This window comes from Argentina silus (genome assembly GCF_951799395.1).
Source record: "Argentina silus genome assembly, chromosome: 16".
Taxonomy (NCBI): domain Eukaryota; kingdom Metazoa; phylum Chordata; class Actinopteri; order Argentiniformes; family Argentinidae; genus Argentina; species Argentina silus.
In genome coordinates this window covers 10,901,618-10,920,803 of record NC_139670.1, presented here as the reverse complement: position 1 = coordinate 10,920,803, position 19,186 = coordinate 10,901,618, and the positions used below count along the sequence as shown (strand labels likewise).

At 46.5% G+C, this 19,186-nt stretch overlaps 4 protein-coding genes across 8 annotated transcripts in view; 1 reads left to right on the top strand and 3 right to left on the bottom strand.

The window, feature by feature from the left end:
- Positions 1-2,271, bottom strand: part of katnip (katanin interacting protein) — a gene marked incomplete at its 3' end in the record, with an annotated part of 22,317 nt that extends 20,046 nt beyond the window's left edge. For 2 of the 4 annotated variants that reach the window (XM_083687757.1, XM_083687759.1), the window contains exons 1-2: positions 1,466-1,780; positions 336-439 (exon numbers count right to left, since the gene is read on the bottom strand). In XM_083687757.1, the coding sequence (XP_083543883.1) occupies positions 336-439; positions 1,466-1,477 (116 nt within the window). In that variant the 5' untranslated portion in view covers positions 1,478-1,780. Of the gene's footprint in view, positions 1-335; positions 440-1,465; positions 1,783-2,188 lie in introns of those variants that run through there. The other 2 variants (XM_083687758.1, XM_083687760.1) reach the window with 2 other exon arrangements.
- A 3,085-nt stretch (positions 2,272-5,356) lies between these two features.
- dcun1d3 (defective in cullin neddylation 1 domain containing 3) lies at positions 5,357-11,651 on the bottom strand (the record flags this gene model as incomplete). 2 transcript variants are annotated; one of them, XM_083688159.1, is made up of 4 exons in its annotated part: positions 11,555-11,651; positions 10,213-10,301; positions 8,838-9,417; positions 5,357-5,936 (listed from the first exon to the last, which is right to left on the bottom strand). In XM_083688159.1, exons 3-4 carry the CDS (start codon positions 9,296-9,298, stop codon positions 5,357-5,359), a joined length of 1,041 nt encoding a protein of 346 aa, XP_083544285.1. In that variant the 5' UTR covers positions 9,299-9,417; positions 10,213-10,301; positions 11,555-11,651. The 2 variants fall into 2 exon arrangements, with proteins under 2 accessions (XP_083544285.1, XP_083544284.1); XM_083688158.1 differs by having other exon boundaries at positions 11,244-11,580.
- A 274-nt stretch (positions 11,652-11,925) lies between these two features.
- Positions 11,926-14,087, top strand: lyrm1 (LYR motif containing 1). The gene is made up of 5 exons (XM_083687131.1): positions 11,926-11,946; positions 12,501-12,659; positions 12,843-12,903; positions 13,049-13,080; positions 13,337-14,087. Exons 2-5 carry the CDS (start codon positions 12,501-12,503, stop codon positions 13,451-13,453), a joined length of 369 nt encoding a protein of 122 aa, XP_083543257.1. The 5' UTR covers positions 11,926-11,946; the 3' UTR covers positions 13,454-14,087.
- Positions 14,088-14,611: 524 nt separating this feature from the next.
- Positions 14,612-19,186, bottom strand: part of dnah3 (dynein axonemal heavy chain 3) — a gene marked incomplete at both ends in the record, with an annotated part of 31,765 nt that continues 27,190 nt past the window's right edge. The window contains 10 exons of the mRNA XM_083687656.1: positions 14,612-14,965; positions 15,240-15,377; positions 15,655-15,859; positions 16,114-16,256; positions 16,559-16,726; positions 17,077-17,234; positions 17,385-17,501; positions 17,774-18,018; positions 18,310-18,535; positions 18,718-19,161. Of these exons, the coding sequence (XP_083543782.1) occupies positions 14,612-14,965; positions 15,240-15,377; positions 15,655-15,859; positions 16,114-16,256; positions 16,559-16,726; positions 17,077-17,234; positions 17,385-17,501; positions 17,774-18,018; positions 18,310-18,535; positions 18,718-19,161 (2,198 nt within the window). The remainder of the gene's footprint in view (positions 14,966-15,239; positions 15,378-15,654; positions 15,860-16,113; positions 16,257-16,558; positions 16,727-17,076; positions 17,235-17,384; positions 17,502-17,773; positions 18,019-18,309; positions 18,536-18,717; positions 19,162-19,186) is intronic.

The following is a 19,186-nucleotide window of genomic DNA, read 5'->3' as shown; positions in this document are numbered from 1 at the left end:
AGGATGAAAGGCACATATATTAGCAGTCTGTCTGTCTGTAGCGAACCCAGTAGTGTGTGTGTGTGTGTGTGTGTGTGTGTGTGTGTGTGTGTGTGTCTGTAGCTAAACCAGTAGTCTGTCTGTCTGTCTGTCTGTCTGTCTGTCTGTAACTAACTCAGTAGTGTGTGTGTGTGTGTCTGTCTGTCTGTCTGTCGCTAAACCAGTAGTCTGTCTGTCTGTCTGTCTGTCTGTCTGTCTGTCTGTCTGTCTGTAGCTAAAATAGTATTTTGTTTGTGTCCCCTGGCCTCTATGTAACCTGAGCAGCCTCTCCCAGTCAGCCCGTGCTCACACTTCACCTGTTTTTATGCTGGATGGTGATTAAATATTCATCTAGTGTGTCTTCAGCAGCAGAATAGCCAAGCTTCTCTCCTGGGCCCTGTCCCAGGCACCTCTGGCTCTCCTTCAGACACACACAGACACAGACACAGACACAGACACAGACACAGACAGAGACAGAGACACAGACAGACAGACAGACAGACAGACAGACAGACAGACAGACAGACAGACAGACAGACAGACAGACAGACACACACACACACACACACACACACACACACACACACAGCAGTGTCAGAATACCCTGCCTCAGCCCTTTCAGGAACACATCACAATGCATAGAGTCGCTGTACAGTCATTGAAATATCAGCTTGCATCAAATGGACACAAGAAAACATATGGTATCGTTTGAATGCACATGCATATCCTATGTAGCCTACACACTCACAAAATCTTCCTGGCAAGCAAATTACTTCATATTTCTCATTAGCGGTTGAATTCACACAGAGATGTCAAACCACAGTCATGCACATTCAGAAAAAGGGCATGACATTACAAGCCCTCTTACATAGTGGTAACCAGCCTGCTAGGCTACTGCATCTGTGAGTCACACAGTACAGACGGCCCAGGAGCGCTGAAGAGAAGCAGAAGGAGAGGTGAAGGAAGAATAGAAATAACCAAACAGTGAAAGAAGTAAAGGAGGAGGACAGAGAAACAGCAGCATTGAGGAATAATAACTACATAATAACAGGTAGTGCACCAGCAGAGGCTGGTGGAGGTAGACATTGGAGGATGGGCTCATTGCAATGCATGGAATGGAATATGTGTTTGATACCATTCCTCATTCCATTCCAATGAGCCCGTTGTCCAATTTCTGCCTCCACCAGCCTCCCCTGAAGTCATCTAATCTAAACATCTCAATAATATGGTAAGGAGGCACAGATTAGTACATGAATAAGCCTACTATGCCTAAATGACAAAAAACGAATAGGTCACTGAGTCACAATCGGATTGAATCACATATTGTACAGCAAGGTACTGTAAACACCAGAATACACATAGATCTGGTTCTTTTCATTTGACAGGTCAACGCAAGGCCATCCTGTGCTTTCTGAAATGAATGTCCATTGGGAAATATAGGGTTTACCTCTTTATCCATTGTCGGTCCGTTGTGATGATTTTCCAATGCACCTAATTCCACATTTTGAAGAGACGGCCAAGGATGTTATCATTCCATGACATTTTAATTAATCTCTCTGCAGCGAGAAAATCATAACACTGATCTGAACTGTGTCAGCAGAAGAATGTTACAGAAAAGAGCAAAATACAGCTGTTTCGCTGCTGGAAAGGTCACCCCACCCGGGTAGATTATATTTTCCCCCGCATAAGCAAAAATGTAATGCCGTGGATACAATTCTGGCCCGGGGCTTTGGTAGGCTGCTGCAGCTCTCTCTTTCTCGCTACAACATGTATGAAATCATTATCTAAATCACTGTCCGAAAAAAAGACCGCAGCTGCTAACATTTAATAAGTGTGCAAATAAATAATTAGCCATGTAACCTTGTCATTGTGTCAGCATTTCAGCGTCTTCCTTTTCAACAAAGCACTCCAGATGTTGTAGCTAGATGCTAGCAGAAACATCAACTAGCCTGTCAATTAGCTAATGGCAATGCTTACGCTAGTTAATAGCCAGTTGGTTAGCTTGCTGGTGGATGATGTGTTGACCGCTGGCTGCTAAAACAACTGGACAGCTGGCTAACCAGTTAGCTTTTTAACGAATAGCTGTGGCCAAAAATGCTGCCGTTCTCGGACTTTTTCCCATCATCCCGCTCATTTTATGACACCCAAATCGTTGTCTCGAATTACTTACAGTCCATACAATCTCTTTTGTGCTGTAGTTTTTACTCTATTTTTCGTGATTCAGATTAAGTTGTCCGTTTCTCATGTGTCCTGTGTTGTTGATAACAGTTGTTGGTGCTGGTTACCAGGAGGATCGTCCACCAATCGCGACGGCCGCTCCGCATCTGACACACCCCGGAGGAGGAGCGGGGTTCTCACTGCTGAGCTCGAGCAGAGGTCTCTACTTTATCGTCTCCACTGTAAAAGGTTCGTTTATTCTTTTTTTTTGATATACATATATGGCGGCCATCTGACAACTCTGCTTCAGTAGAGAACAAACAGTGTGTTGTCAGTGCTGCTCAAGGATACACTGGCTTAGGTTGTCATCACTTAGGTAGGAAGGGAATTCTTCTTCAAAGGGAAATGAATAAGCTAATATTTGGTTTGTAAACAGGCTTACGCCTGTAAGCGTATCCATGAGCAGCATTGGCTGACAACAAACCGCAGTTGTTGGATGTCCACCAAATTTGTGTATCAAAAAAGTAGCATACAATGAACAATTCCTGATTCCATGCACTACAATGAGCCCACGAGCCTCCACAGATGTAGGGATGAAAGGACGGGGATATACCGAACACTTTATTAGGAACACTATACTAATACTGGGTAGGGCCTCCCTTTGCTCTCAAAACAGCGTCAGTTCTTTGACCATTGATTCCACAAGATGTTGGAAACATTCCTTTGAGATTCTGGTCCTTGATAACATGATTGCATCACATAATTCCTGCAGATTTTTCAGGTTCACTTTCAAGCTGTGAATCTCCCATTCTACCACATCCCAAAGGTGTTCTATTGGATTCAGATCCGGTGACTGGGAAGGCCGCTGAAGAACATTGAACTCATTTTCATGTTCATGAAACCAGTTTGAGGCAACTTTTGCTTTGTGACATGTTGCATTATCATGCTGGAAGTAGCCATTAGAAGATGGGTAAATTGTGGCCATGAAGGGATGCACATGGTCAGCATCAACACTCAAATAGGCTGTGGCATTCAAGCGATGATTGATTGGTATTAATGGGCCCAAAATGTGCCAAGAAAACATTCCCCACACCATTACACCACCTCCACCATGAGAAGGTGTACAGGTGTTCCACCACCTCCACCATGAGAAGGTGTACAGGTGTATGTCAATGCCAAGAAGAGAAAACACACCAGATGCATTTAGTGATTCACTGTCAAAAGTTGAACACTGTTTTATTCATTATAAATCAATGCATTTTTATATAAAAAAAGGACAAAGGGGTTTGAAATGAAACCATTGCAAATGTAAACCTCACCAAACCTCGTTATGGGCACCCCCCTGACCACACTGGACCCAGTTACAGACACACAACGAGCCAGGACACCTGTTCTGCGCACCAATTCTCAACCCCCTTGATTGGCATGGACTTCCAGACGTTTCCACCACATCTCTCTCTTACACCGGCCCGTTCCTTTTCAATCCATGAAGGGGAGTGTACATGTCCACACTTCAGGGAAAAGGGTATGAGAATTGGTAAGCAGAACTGGTTAACAATCATTCACGGTCTCCAAAAACAACCTGGGCTATGTTCAAGATCATTTAACAACAGTGTGAATGGTTTAGAACTGAAAGAGTGCTGCTGACTGACTGCAGAGCATTGCAAGTACGGCTGCTAGCAGGGCCATTGCATTTGGAGCATTTCACTACAACCATCATTAGCAGCTGGCAACACACATTCTTATCATGCCCTGAATACTACAGTCAATAGCGGATCAATGGTGTTAAAGATTGTTGCAAATTGGTCAAGGTAAACAAGACAAAGCTCTGTGTAACGCCCAGCGAACAGTTACAGTCCTGAATGTAGCCAAGGTACAGGCACCTTCTGTCCACACAACACCAGGGCCTAGCCTTAGAGCTCAGATCTAAAAGGACTGGATGGGTTTAAGCAATATGGCGGAATATCCACATCATATTGCTTTCACCTGTCTAGTTCTTTCAGATCTGTGAACACCAAATGGAGCCAAGCCCTGTTAAAACAAGCTAAGACACTATCGCGGTCTACAGCACTCAGCATGTTCATAAATTACACAGGAGAGAGAAGAAAAGGTTGGGGTCATTTTCAAAGAAATCAACTTGAAATTTGAAGAACTAATCTGTATATAAACAAAAGTTTAATTTAGATAAATAAGATAAAATGGTTACAAAAAAATGGTAATTGTTTATTGTCAACTTCACACATTTGAATGACTATATCTTGAACAAATCATGTTCAACAGGCACCAGATGCCAACCACAACTCTTCAAATATTAATGAAAATTAAAAAGATCCACATCACTAATAGCAACCCAATTCATTCACACTCGAACAGGATCAGATCAATCAAGTTGATTTCAGAGACACTGACACCCAGGGTAAAGCTCAGACTCTGGTAAATAAGGAGTTATTAAAGGACACATCGTCCCAATTTCCCTTCTTTATGCAACTAGGCCTATTTCCTCCAGCGAGAGGTCACACAACCCAATTAGACCCTTAACCCCTACCCACCACGCACTTGTGGAGATCGGAGAAGATTTGACAGGTGTAAGCAATATGGAAATAGCCATCACCTGGCCCTGTTAACAGATGTGGGCGTATCTTCACCATACTGCTTAGACCAGTGCAATCCTAACAGATCTCCACAGGTGCATAGGCTAGGGGCTAGAGGTCGCCGTGGGATCGGGTACACCAGTGTTTCCAGGTCAAAATAAGCTGTAAAATGAGACTCGTGGGAGCAGGTATGGCTTTCTGTCGCCTGGTTTACAGAGCAACCTTTTCACTGAGCGTACTGTGTGGGTTATTGGTGGGTGGTTGGGTGAAGAGGATTCAAAATTGAACACGTGTCCAAATTTCCAAAAAACACACATCGAAGAGAGTCCAAAAAAATAAAATAAAACAATAACTTAAATAGAAGTGCTTAAAACATACAGTTCTTAGAGCCCTTTTAATAAACCAGAATAAAGGGGTAGAAGGGTGCAAACCAAGGGAACCCACCCCACCCCAACAGAAAGAGAGGAGAGAGGAGGGGAATGAAGAACGGGAAATGGTAATACTAATCATCCAATGATTCACAGATGTTCAGTTCACTTATAGGTCAGACCCCCCCCCCTCCCTCCCTCCCAGAGATCCCTGTGCCCCAGTCAGTGCCCCCCCCAGGTCTGTGAGCCCCGTCCCCCCTCTGTTTCAAATCTGTCTGTGCTGCTGGGAGGGGAAGGGTTCTCAGTCTCAGTGCATCTCCTCTCCTCCTCCTCCTCTTTTTCCTCCTCTTCCCTCCGTCTCTTCCTCTCTTCCTCCTCCTCCTCCTTTTTCCTGCGCTCCATCTCCCACTCGACGAACGTGTCGAAGAGGCTGGGCCAGGCCTCGTCCTCGCTGTAGTTACTCAGGTCCGGCCCGATGGCCTGCGTGAAGTTCAGGAACATGTTCCACGTGTCCCGTGAGATCCCCCGCACGCCTGACGGGTTCTCCGACAGGAAGTCCAGCCAGCGCTCCAGGATGGAGGGCGAGTCCTGGGTGAAGACCAGGCGCCACAGGGCGATGGCGATGTCGCGCTGCAGCGAGCGCTGGCCCTCGTCGGCGTCCAGGCCGAACTGGAAGGTGAAGCGATACAGGTCCTTGAAGCTCTCCTCTCCCTGGGCCTCCAGCAGTATGCAGGGGAAACTAGAGCAGATCCCTGCCAGGCTGTCCGCCTGCAGAGCCCGGCAACCCTCCACAAACTCCTTCCTACAGACAGAGAGAGAGAGAGAGAGAGAGGAACAGGGCTGTATTAGACTACCTAACACACACAGCCCAGCAGCCCTCTACAGACTCCTTCCTACAGACAGAGAGAGAGAGAGAGAGAGGAACAGGGCTGTATTAGACTACCTAACACACACAGCCCAGCAGCCCTCTACAGACTCCTTCCTACAGACAGAGAGAGAGAGAGAGAGAGAGGAACAGGGCTGTATTAGACTACCTAACACACACAGCCCAGCAGCCCTCTACAGACTCCTTCCTACAGACAGAGAGAGAGAGAGAGAGAGGAACAGGGCTGTATTAGACTACCTAACACACACAGCCCAGCAGCCCTCTACAGACTCCTTCCTACAGACAGAGAGAGAGAGAGGAACAGGGCTGTATTAGACTACCTAACACACACAGCCCAGCAGCCCTCTACAGACTCCTTCCTACACAGAGACAGGGAGAGAGATGGATAGAGACAGACCACATAGCTCAACAGCCCTCCACAAACCAGAGAGAGGGGGAGAGAGAGGGGGGGGGGGAATGAGAGGGCTGTGTTAGATCACAATAGTAAACTCCTTCTGACGGACAGAGAGGGGGAAACAGAACTGTATTAGACCACAGCCTTCCACAAACTCCTTCTGACAGAGAGAGAGAGAGAGAGAAAGAGAGGAGAGGAGAGGACAGGGGGAAGAGAGAGAGAGAGAGAGAGAGAGAGAGAGAGAGAGAGAGAGAGAGAGAGAAAAACAGTACTGTAGTCAATGACAAAGCAAACTAATTTCTAAAGAGAGAGAGAGAGGGGGATAAACAGGGCTGTGTTAGACCACATGATCCCTGTCATTTAACCACAAACTCCTTACAGACAGAGAGAGACAATACTGCATTTAACAACATAGCAAACTCCTTCCTGCAAAACAGAGAAAAGTGTGTGTGTGGGGGGGGGGGGGGCAGGCTGTGTTATAACTCTGAGAACATGGCAACCCAATGTTGTCCTTGTGTGGTGTGGTGCCCTCCTTGGTTCTACCAGCTGGTAGGGCAGAAATCAGAGGACTAGCTCATCATAATGCATGGCATGGCATGGAATGAGGAATGGTATCATACACACAAGCCTGTCCTCTGATTTCTACCTCCAACAGCCTCCCCTAATCTAGCCCAACCCAGAGACACAGCTAGAGATCCGGTGAGCCGCTACAAGTGTCTCCTCTACAGTAACCTCATCAGCAAGATAAAGAGACACTCAGCAGGGCCCTCCTCTACAGCAGCAGCCAGGGGAGGAGGAGGAGGAGGAGGAGGAGGATGAGAGAAAGAACAAGATGGCCTCTTGAGATTAGCTTGACCACATCCTCCATCTCTGCCACAGTGTGACACCCTGCTAGACAGGCCCAGCAGAGGAGGCTGGTAGAGTGAGGAATCGACCTCCACCAGCCTCCCCTCCCCTGCAGCAGATGTACCATAGCTATTCACTTCTAACGGCAACAATCCAAAGCTGCATGTGGTGTAGCCAACTTCAACATGACAACAACTCTCATAGAAGTTGTCTTCAAGCTCATGTTAATCTGAACGCAGGACATATCGATATATCCTTATAATAGCAGAATAATCAAACCTACAGAAAAATGCCACAGTGTATCATAACCTTCCACAATGATAGTTTCAGACTCGGTAACCCAGATATAACATTTGATAATAGGTCAAGCTTCACACTCCACAAATAGTATCTGAGGGCTTGGGGATGCAACCGTATCATAATAATCATTTAAAAAAAACATAATACGGTTATGTTTTAATTTTCAATATACATTCATGATTGTTTTTGGTTTGTAAGCAGGGCTCCTCTGCAAAACAGACCTGAGTCTCAGTAGGACCCCCCCTGCCTAAATAAAGGTTTAATAATAACAATCCTAAAACTGGAGCAGACAGACACCCAGGTGGTCCCTGACTGAACACTATATGCCTGCCCTGTCCTCCTCTGCCCTGTCCTCTTCTGTCCTGCCCTGTCCTCCTCTGTCCTGTCCTGCCCTGCCCTGCCCTGCCCTGCCCTGCCCTTCTCTGTCCTGCCCTGCCCTGTCCTGCCCTGCCCTGCCCTTCTCTGTCCTGTCCTCCTCTGCGCAACCAGTCATTGCATAGTGCAGTGTCAGGGCCTGGTCCATTTCCTGTGTGTCATACCCCCGTGCCCCCTACCTGTCAATGAGCTAGTTTGAACAGAGAGGAGCAGAGCAGAGGAGAGGAGAGGAGAGGAGAGGAGAGGAGAGGAGAGGAGAGGAGAGGAGAGGAGAGGAGAGCTGCTGAAAGCTGAGAGGAGTGGGGGTGGGGAGGCCAGCCAGGCCGATGGTTAATGAAACACAACACAGCACAGTCAGAGAGGAGGGGAGGGGAGGGCCAGGCAGAAGCAATTTTTTTTCTGTGGTCAGCATCATCCATTGAACCGCCAGTCATCCTAATCAATAATAACCCTTTTTGTGGAAACAACGTTGAGTTGTATCCGGGGGAATGTTATATGGACTAGTCTAATTACTGGCCCTTATCATCTGATCTGGACCAGTATAATTACTGGGCACAACAGCACATCATTATTTAACGTATTACTATCCTTGTCAATCCCTCTCCCCTTTCCATCCCAACCCACTCAGCTAGTCTCTCATACTAGATTCAGTGGCAGTGGAAAGAGACCATAGAAGATGATACTATAGTGTTGATACATAGAAACTCCCATCCGGCTGTAGATACAGGTCCCTATGGTGCAAGAAGGCACACTACAGTAAAAGCTTTGTGCCCTTATGTTTCTTGTTTAACAAAGGAGGACAATTAAAGTATCAGGGGAGGCTGGTGGAGGTCCTCCTGAGTTCTTACCTCCACCAGCCTCCCCTGATACTTTAATTGTCTCCCCATGTCTCCTAATCTCACCTTGTAAACTTGCACATGGTGGCTGCCTGGAACTTCCAGGCCAGAACCAGCACACGGAACTCAGCTGGGTCCACACACAGGTCGTTACAGAACCTCTCCATGCCCTCTTCCAAAATGGTGTCCTCGTGCTCATCCTTATAGCAGAGGAACAGCTCCTCGATGCGCAGCAGGGAAGGCCCCTCCCCCTCCGCCGACCGCTCCTCCTTCCGCAGGTCCCCCATCGTGGCCGTCGCAGGGATCACAGTGGTCTCCACGGTAACCTCCATGGTCTTGGTACCGTTGAACATGAGCTCGCTGGAGGCTTTGCTGCACAAGGCGCTCGGCTCCTCCTTGTGCCCTCCCCCTCCCCCTCCAGCCCCGCCCCCTTTCTTATGGTGGGACTTGGACCCCGTCTCCTTGTCGCCACTCTTGCTGCCGAGCGAGGAAGATGGGTTCTTACACTTGGTGACGCACTGGCCCATGTCTCTCTTTCTGGTCCTCTGTACGTCTGTCCTCCTCCACCCCCACCTTCAGGCCCCGTCTGCCCCACCTAGACGCCTCTGCTCTGGCCTGGTCAGACGTCTCAACATGCCCTCAGGCCCTGGAAGAGAGGCACACAGAATCACACAGGGTTGAGAAAGACTGACGAGGGGGAAGGATTGTCAGTAAGACATGAGTCATTATGGGGTGATTACTAAAGAAAACAACTGCGAGATGTCCCACCCGTTTACAGTATGAAGGTCAAACGTTCTACCAAGAAAGGAGTGAGAGTTCCTAGAAAGGCGATGTCTGAAAGTGTCATGGGGTGCAGCAGGTTAGGAGGTCTCAGCTCTATGGCCTTGGGCCACACTAAAGTTTGCTTTCCGTTTATTACAGATTGAGCCAATGGTTTCTTTAAGGGAGTCATCTGTTGACGGACAACAGAAATGATAAAGGTCTGTCGTATCTATTTCATACGCCTAAGTTGCATTGTTCAGTTGATAGGTTGTCAAAAGTCACGCCCGAATTCCACGGATCAAATCGGACGGTGAATTCATACGTATACATTTGTCTCAGTTTTCTGATAAGTTTGGTGTGGTCAGGGCCTAACAGCAGGATTCTACAGCGACCATGGGAACGTATAGTAGAAGAGGCATACGTATAGACAAAGCTTATACAGCACAGGTTACCATGGAAACCGTGGCAGAAATACACACAGGGGAGACAACACACGCCTGTTACCATAGAAACATAAGTATTCCAGAAAAATCAAACACCTAGGCTATACAATGCCATAGACATGCTTATAGAGGTGGCTAAGGAGGACATCCTGTTGGTTCCTATAGAAACTCAGGTGGTAGATAGATATAGAATAAATAGATAGATTGATAGAATGATGGATAGATAAGATACTCACACACACTTCCTCAGAACGCATTGGCCAGTCTGGAAGAAGAAGGTGTCATCTGTTTCTGCTCCATCGTGGTGACCTTGACATCCGCAGTGCTGCAAGATACACACACACACACACACTCTCTTTTGTCAACATACGCAGAATGTGATAGTGTAGTTCAGCCACAAGTGGATGTTGCTGTGAATTAGCAATTTGAGACAGAGTAGACTGATACCCAGAATCTTCGAAGTCTAAAAATAATAACCAAACTCTCCATAAGAAACAAGTGGTTTACTGCACAAGAAATTACAGCACAATTACAATGTAGAGATAAAGGCCTGCTCCTGTCTTCATAGTTTTGTACTCATAGACAACATGATGTAGTAATACTCTGACTCAAGAACTGGTGATGGCTTACACTGCTATCAAGATACACCCTGGACCCACCTAGTTTCATGACACCATAAAGAAAGGGTGTACTTCCATTATTTTCTAACTAGCTGACTTTCTGGTTTGTGGTTTTCTGTAACACTCAGGCTTCGCCACATTTGATTGTAACTATTCATGTGATATGGACCACTTCCCGTTCAAATGATCGTCTCACTCTTCATTAGGCAGGAGAACATGTCCAGACAAAACACCTTCAGTCAAGATCATCTCATCCATAATGCAGTACTAATGATGTGATCACAGTTGTTCAATTCAGTACTAATGATAATACTAGTAGTAGTGGTGTATTTATAATGAACAATAACACTTAACTTTTTTATACGGCTGTCCATGGAACAATTGCTATTGTTGTATAGACCAAGTTCAACAAGGTAACTCAAACTAAGGCGAGAATCAATCGTAGGAACTTCACGTAATTAACAGGACGATTGGAGGTTAGGACTAACTTGCTAAATTCGCTGGCAAAGTATCCTCCGCGTTAGAAACTAGCTACCCACTAACCAGTCGTCGCCATATCAGATTGAGCTAGCCAGCTGGCTAACATGATCTAGAAATCAACCATTGGAAACCATATCACACGAATATGAACGCAAGTAAGAACTTACCTATTAAAAATATTTGATTGTCTGGAAAACCACGTACATCGCACCAAAATGTTAGCGAATGTTACAGGACAGGGAACAACGCAAACAAACAGCCTCGACGTCGTTTAGAGCCAGCTATCGTTAGCTTAGGTGCTAATGTTAGCTCAGTAGCTAGTCAGACTCAGCATCATACAAAAACGAGTTTCAGTTGACTTTTCTCTCACACGAGATCGCAGCTGGCCGGCTAACAACCACTCCTGACCGCTGAATTTAACTTTGAAAAGAGTGTTAATCCAAGTTAGTTAGAAAGACCCGTTCGTGAAAAAGCTTACAGTTTCTTTGTGCTTCCTCTTTAGTCATTGAGTAGACATTATGGGAATTTTCCCTGCATCACTTCCTCTTTGCAAAGCAGCAGCAGCCTGACAGCGACCCACTGATCTCTGACAGATGGGGATAGGCTTGCCAGATGTCAAAATCTGATCGCGTATAAAGTTTAGTTTTCTTCTGTAGCAATATAACGGAACTCGTCTTGTCTTTGACCAGAAATAGACTTATTTTTGGTAGGCTTCTAAACTGTCAAGTAAACCGAAAAGCCTACGACTGTTGCGCAGCGGGCTGCAACCGGTGTGCAACACAGATCGTTGCGAACACACCTCATATTACGTCAGTGTAATGCGACATGTTGTCAAAAAGCTAAGGAAGCCAGCTACCCCTAAAACAGCAGGTAGGTCAAGTGCACAAATTCCATTCAATCAGACAACTACTCTGTAATTCAGCATTATGACTTGGTGGCATGTTCATGTAGATACACTCCGTCAGAAATCACTACCTTAGATTTTCAGATTTAATCACAATCAGTCTTTATAAGCAGTAAACAAAGACATGTGCCACACCAAATAACGTTAGCCATCGTTCAGACTAGTGACGCACAAACCCTACTGGCCACTGTCAAACAAACTCACATAATATCAACCCGTTTAATTCATCAGGACACATGTAGCCTGTACTCTTTCATATGGTGCATTGCTTTAGCAAGCCAGCTGACCTCTTTTAAGCATAATACTGTTGAAAGACACGTTACTCTTGTCATGAGCGCTGTAGTGCCACCTAGTGGCACACGGATACATCTTATAAAACGTTTGTAAATGCAAGGTGGAATGGACTCCTGTCTTTCACCTATCTTGCTGTTACATTTGTTAATACCTCAAGGAAATGTAGGGAGGAATGATGTAAGGAAGCATTTATTGAGTGTTTACATGCTTTGTGTTGTTTGACCAGATGATTGCAGCCACAAGGAAGAAGGTCCTGTCACTCTACACAAGGGTGCTACGGATCGCCCGGAGTTGGCAGGCCCAGTCCACACTCCCACAAGACACAGAGACTGAGAGACACTATATTACCCAAGAGGCCCGGAACCTCTTCAGACAGAACCAGCAGGTAAAGATGATGAACCCATATGTAAGATATAGTGCCATGAGCCAGACTCACCTGTGTGTGTGTGTGTGTGTGTGTGTGTGTGTGTGTGTGTGTGTGTGTGTGTGTGTGTGTGTGTGTGTGTGTGTGTGTGTGTGTGTGTGTGTGTGTGTGTGTGTGTGTTACTAATCTGTAACACCTTTTCAGTTAACAGATCATGAGTTGATAAAGAAGTGCATAGAGGAATGTGAGGCCAGGATAGAAATTGGTAAGTGGTTAAAAATAAAATCTGTCTAATAATGTTACATAAACTTCTATTCAGTATGAATTATAAATCCATCAGCTGGAATATTAACATCTGAAAATACCTTGGTGTGGGAATAAGAATAAGATGTGTTCCCTCTTATTGATAGGTCTACACTACAGGAATCCCTATCCAAGACCAGTAAGTAACAATCTATAATCAGAACGTGTGTGTGTGTGTGTACGCACGCACGCATCACAATGATTGTCATTCATGCTGCATCCCAATTCTCCACTCTTTGCGTACTTTTTCACTCCCCCACATGGCTTTAAATAGGAGTTACCTGGTATATGAGCCCATCCATGTGGGGAAGTAAACACTTCAGGAAAAGGGTGGAGAATTGGGACGCATCACCAGTCTATTAATGGTGGTCTCTGTCCTGTGCGTTGCATTGCAGAGCTACATCCATCAGATGGGACTGGCCACCCAGAAAGGAAGGATGATGAAGGGGCAGCAACGGATGAGGAAGCAGGCTAAGCCGGTCTACTTACACTCCCAAGACGATGAGACCTGAGGCTGGATAAACACTATCCCTGTGAAAAGTTCATGTTACCAAGCACGACAGGAGAGGAAGGCCCTGTCCAGAAACAACCGCTAGCCCCTACTGAGTCCATATACACTTGTGTTGATCTGTAAGGACTGGATAGGTGTAAGCAATATGATGAGAACATCACCTAGCTTATCAAAGGTTAGTAGAACTACTACTATCATATTGGTTATGCTTGTCCAACTCTAACAGATCAACATATAGGGTGAAGAGACTCTGGGTTGTTTCTGAACACAGCTGAAGAGTTACAGACTGATCTCAGGAGTGGTGTTGATATTGTTGGCTTTGTGTTGATATGACCAATCAACGGGAGCTGAAGACCATCCATCTTTGCATAATAGAGAAATAAGTAATTTATTTTCAATGGTCATATATTATTAAAGGCACATTTAACTGTAAAACTGCAACTGCAACTGCCATTAAATCTTTACAACAATGTACTAAAACCATCCATAAGCATGTGAGTGATGATTCCTGACAGAAGTTGTGATGTTAATGTCAGTTTTGTCTTTATTGTTGTAATACACACATAAGCAGCCATAAAGTTGGATGATATCATGTTGAATTTATTTATTATTTCTGTAATAAATTGTTTTTATAAACACGACTCCTCTGGATTTGTTATTTCAATGAATTAGGCTTAACATTACTTAGAAGTCAGGTAGAAAAATAGACTACAGGATATATTGAGTAAAGTGCAGTAGAGTCCATACACACACACACATCATCAAGGGTTAATTTCATGTCCTACTTCCTTCAGTTGATTAACCTGTGTCTCACTAAAGCAATGAACAAAGTTAGAGAGGGTCACAGGTGCTGTAGAAGTACCAGGGGTTTTCCCTGTAAAATACACAGTTCATGAGGTGGTTCTTTGAAAGACGCCATAAGTGATAAATGATTGTAAATAAACCATGGATATCTCTCTTTCTCTCGCTCTCATACTCACACTCACACACCCTCTATGCTTTCAGCAACAGTAAGTAAACAGGTTCAGTGAAGCAAACAACAAGGGCAATATCCTGCTTGCATGTCAGCCTAGTCTTTAATAGCTCTTTCAAATGAGAGAATCAGTTATCTGTCTCTCATATATCCACTACCCTAAGAGCAATCTGAGCTGAGCTGATCCTAGTCATCCAGCTGGCACAGGCAGGCCACCCCTCGGTTCACCCAGTGCTTCTGTGGCTGGTCTGAAGGCAGCTCGATGGGGAGGACGTAGTTGGTAGAATGTCCCGTGGTGGACAGGGTTCCTCGCCGGGCGCTGGTCTTGTAGACGGGGCACACGTAGATGTTCTGGTGCAAGAACTTGGACATCTCCCCGGGCCTGAGCCAGATAATGGGAAGGGGGTCGAACAGGATCTTGGGGAGGGACTCTCCGATGAACATCTTGTCACGGTCCCAGCGAGCCCCTTCCAGGAACAAGCCTCTCACGTAGGCTCCGTCATCGGGCTTCTCCTCCATGTGGTTCTCCTGCTTGGTTACCTGAGACAGAGAGACAAGGTGATCAGGCACCACCAACTCCACACACCTAGGGAGGCTGCTGGAGGTAGAAATCAATGGACGGGTTCATTGTAATGAATGGAATGAGGAATGTACCATTTCTCATTCCATTCCATGCATTACAATGAGCCTGTCCATTTCTATCTCCAATAGCCTCCCCTGCCACACATGTATAGATATCTCTCACCAATTCAATTCTGAGATAATTGGTAATTGAAGTCTAAAAATAATCATCTTAATAATCTTAATCTCTTACCTCAAATTCAAAGCCAATGTAATCGATGGGGACGGTATACTTCCTGGCGAAGTTCTGAGACACCCCAGTGAGGAAGGACTGTGTGAAGTAGAACCCTGAGAGCCAGAAGACTACAGGAGGTCCGTTATCTATCCAGTCCTGTCAACACACACATCCCAAGTTACACACACACACACACACACACACACACACACACACACACACACACACACACACACACACACACACACACACACACACACACACATCCCAAGTTACACACACATCTGGAAGAAACTCTAGAAAACTAGACATTGTGATCTTAGAAAGCTGTGAACTCAGTCCACAATATTCCCTGCCCTCTCTATACCAGTGGAGGCTGAGGACAGGCTCAGTGTAATGCATGGCACTGAATGAGGAATGGTATGGGTGGTACCTGTAGGAAATGCAGCCTGGCGAGGAGGTCTGCCACGTAGCTGCCCAGCGGCTTGAGGGAGGGGTAGGACTTGGATGCCCATATGGCTGGCAGCTTTCCCACCAGCATGCTGTTGAAGACGTTCTCCAGCTCAGCTGACATCACCACCTGACCCTTCATAGCCTTCCGGATGTTCACCAGGCAGACGCGCACAACCTGGGTTAGCCTGAGAGGGGGGTGAAACAAATCAAATCAAACTTTATTTATTTATTTTATGTAGTGGAGCTAAATGATAGGCTGGTAAAGAGGTGGCTGGTACGTACATTTTGTTTTTATTAAATTCACTTCCAAAGGGTACTCTCATTCAAAGGCATAAAGCCGAGAAGCTAAAATAATCGGGTTTACTTGAAATTAAACATGACAAAAAAAGGTGCTAATATAGCACATATCATAAAGTTGTAATTATGTATAGTATTGTACCTGTTGAAGCGGATGAGTTCCTGTCTCAGGACAGTGTTCATAGACTCATTGTACATCACAGGGTATTTATTTATCACCATCTGTATGTCAAAATCAGCTGGCAGCTTGGACAGGATGTCTTCCGCAAGCTCATCTACCACTTCCTGTACAGATGACAAGCAATTATAATGATTTTGATTCATTCTGAGTTGAAGGCCTTGAAGGTATCTATGATTCAAATGATGTACAACTCCGGCACATAAGGACTTGTTCTAGGGCATCACACCTTATCCACATACACACGAGCCAGTGGAGGCTAGTGGAGATAGAAATCAGAGGACGGGCTCATTGTAATGCATGGAATGGAATGAGGAATAGTATCAAACATGTTTGTCCGCCGATTTCTACCTCCACCAGCCTCCACAGATGTAGATCACACAGAGAATGTGCCGTCAGCCATACCAACCTGAGGGGACTTGGCCCCGCCCCCAGTCTGCCTGGGCAGAGTCAGCAGCACTCCATCCAGCAGCTGATTGGTCTCCTGGTTGTCCTTGGTGATGTCAGCATTGCTATGAAGTCCGAACACGCCCGGGTCAGCACTGATTGGTAGGTTGCGGATGTAATCAATATAGGTCTGGAAATGGATGTACAAACAGGACAATCACATTAGAGGTGATACAATCATACAAAGGCTAGAACAACACTGACCAATAATGTCCCATAAATCCGCCATTGACATCAATGCATTATCGACACAAAATAAGGATGAGGTTAAGACAGTTCCTTATATATTAGATGGAAGCAGGGGAGGCTGGTGGAGGTAGAAATCGGAGGACTTCTCATTGTAATGCATGGAATGGAATGAGGAATTATATCACACGTGTTTGATACCATTCTTCATTCTGTTCCATAGATTACAATGAGCCTGTCCTCTGATTTCCGCCTCCACCAGCCTCCCCTGAGAGGTTATGTAGATGCCGGTACCTGGTAGGGTCCGTGTGGAGGGACGTAGTAGAGGCCTCCCTCACACACGTTGTAGCCCTCCTGTTCTATCAGCTCTCTGTTGTAGAAGATGGACAGCAGGGACAGCAGCAGACGTCTGTCCTTGTCATCTGTCACCCTGCCTCCATAGTTACACTCCCCTGAAGGTGGGGGGCGTTAAGATATGAATGGAGTGAAAGAACTGTAAAGAGTGGTGAGACTGATAGAAAGGCTTGAGACCCTCATTTCATCTCTTCCTCCCTCCCTCCCTCCCTCCCTCCCTCCCTCCCTCCCCTCCCAGCAGTACTAACCAGTCAGGTAGGAGAGGGCCTCCAGAGGAATCTCCTCGTACTCGTCCAGGAACATCTGGATCTGTCTCATACTGATCCTCAGGTCAGACTCATTGAACTCATACGGGATGTTCCAACCTGGGGGGAGTGGGGGGGGCATGATGAACAGTTTGATCCCCAACGCTGGAATTAATGATTCAACTGAAGATGATCAAGTACATATGATATTTAATGTGTATCCTGGACAAAGACAAAAGAAAGAAGGGGAAAAGAGAGAAGGGAACCACACACAAGTCTTTTCACTAAGTCCAAATACTTCAACTTACATACTACTTAGTATGTGGTGATGGAATTAGCCATGCACACTAAACAGTATCCAAGTATGGATATCGTGACTTGTTGAGTCTCACCCAGCGGTCCGAAGGTCCGTCTCTCCTGGACCAGGGCGTGGAAGAAGCTGAGCCCAAACAGCAGCTTCTGCCACGCCTCCTGCTTCTTGGAGCTGCAGAAGAAGGCGGGGTCTGAGATGGGGTCGCTCAGGTAGGAACGCAGCAGGTTGGCCCTCACGCCTTTAGGAGGCTCGTTGGTCATCTTCACACCGTTCTGGAGGATGCTGACAGGGAACTTGTCTGACGGGTAGCTGGTCAGCCACATCCTGGCAGCGGGGGTGGGGGGTGGGGGGGTGGGGGGGAGAGAGTGTTGGGTTAGTGTTGTTTTCCTGGGTTTTATCAGTAGATGTGCTTGAAAATCAGCTAGTCAGCTAGGCTGGTGGAGATAGAACCAACACAAGACTCTACCAGTCTCACCTGTAGTCCACAGTATAAGTACATTCACATACATTGATGGTCATTAGTCTTTTAAAAGAGACCCCCTGCCCTGATCTCATACGCCAGGCAGTCTCGGCTGCTGTGTGAAGAGACTACCACCAACCCCACCCTGAACCAACCTGAATGTAGGGTTGGTGTTCTCGGGGGTGACCACCTCCTCACAGATCCTCTCCAGGGCGGGCATCCAGCTGGTGGCCAGGTGGCAGTTCTGCAGCACTACCCAGGTGCCCTGCTTGATGGCGCTGTCTATCATCACGGCAGCGATGGGGCCCTGGCCCTGGCCCAGGGAGATGGTCTGGGTCTTACTGCCGCCCATCTCCAGGTCGTCCGCAAACTTCAGCAGACCTGGGACACACAAAACAGAAGTTCATTGATTAACATAAATAGATTTAATAAATGTTTGTGGTTGAAGATAGACAGGGGTGAATACAGCACCATAGCATAGGACTAAGAATGAAGCTGTGCTGAAGCCATGCATTCTAAATGGTTTGGTAGTGTGGATGTTACAATTCTATGTATTATCTCACCAGCGGTGGGGTCTGACCCAGGAGAGAGCACGAAGATGAGAGGAGAGCAGCAGTTGGAGTCACTGTAACTCCCTGCCAGGTCAAAGGTTGGTGGCTCAATGTAGGTGCGGCCCATGTTGTCCACTATGAACTCCTGCACGGCGGGGACTAGTTTATCAGGTCTGAAGCACCGCAGCACGACCATGCGGTTCATCCCCAGCAGCAGCCTCCACTGGTCCGGCAGCTGCTCCTCGTGAGGCTTCCCAGAGTCGTAGATCCTCTTCCACTTCGCCACGTTGTCTCTGACGTGCTCAAATAACCCGCCCAAGTTGGGCAGCTTAGAGGCTCGGACTATCTCTGACCAGGACTTGTCTGAGAGCCACTCGGGGGCAGGGTTGGCGTGTGGGTTGTCCAGGGCGATGCCCCCCGTCAGGAGGAAACGCCACACAGTGTCGTCCACCTGACCTAGATGGCGCAAATGGAAATAAGT

Coding starts and splice junctions, on each gene's coding strand:
- lyrm1 (XM_083687131.1), top strand. CDS start 12,501: ATGATTGCAGCCACAAGGAAGAAGGTCCTGTCACTCTACACAAGGGTG. Junction 12,904..13,048: donor TGAGGCCAGGATAGAAATTG/GTAAGTGGTTAA, acceptor TCTTATTGATAG/GTCTACACTACAGGAATCCC. Junction 13,081..13,336: donor GGAATCCCTATCCAAGACCA/GTAAGTAACAAT, acceptor GTTGCATTGCAG/AGCTACATCCATCAGATGGG.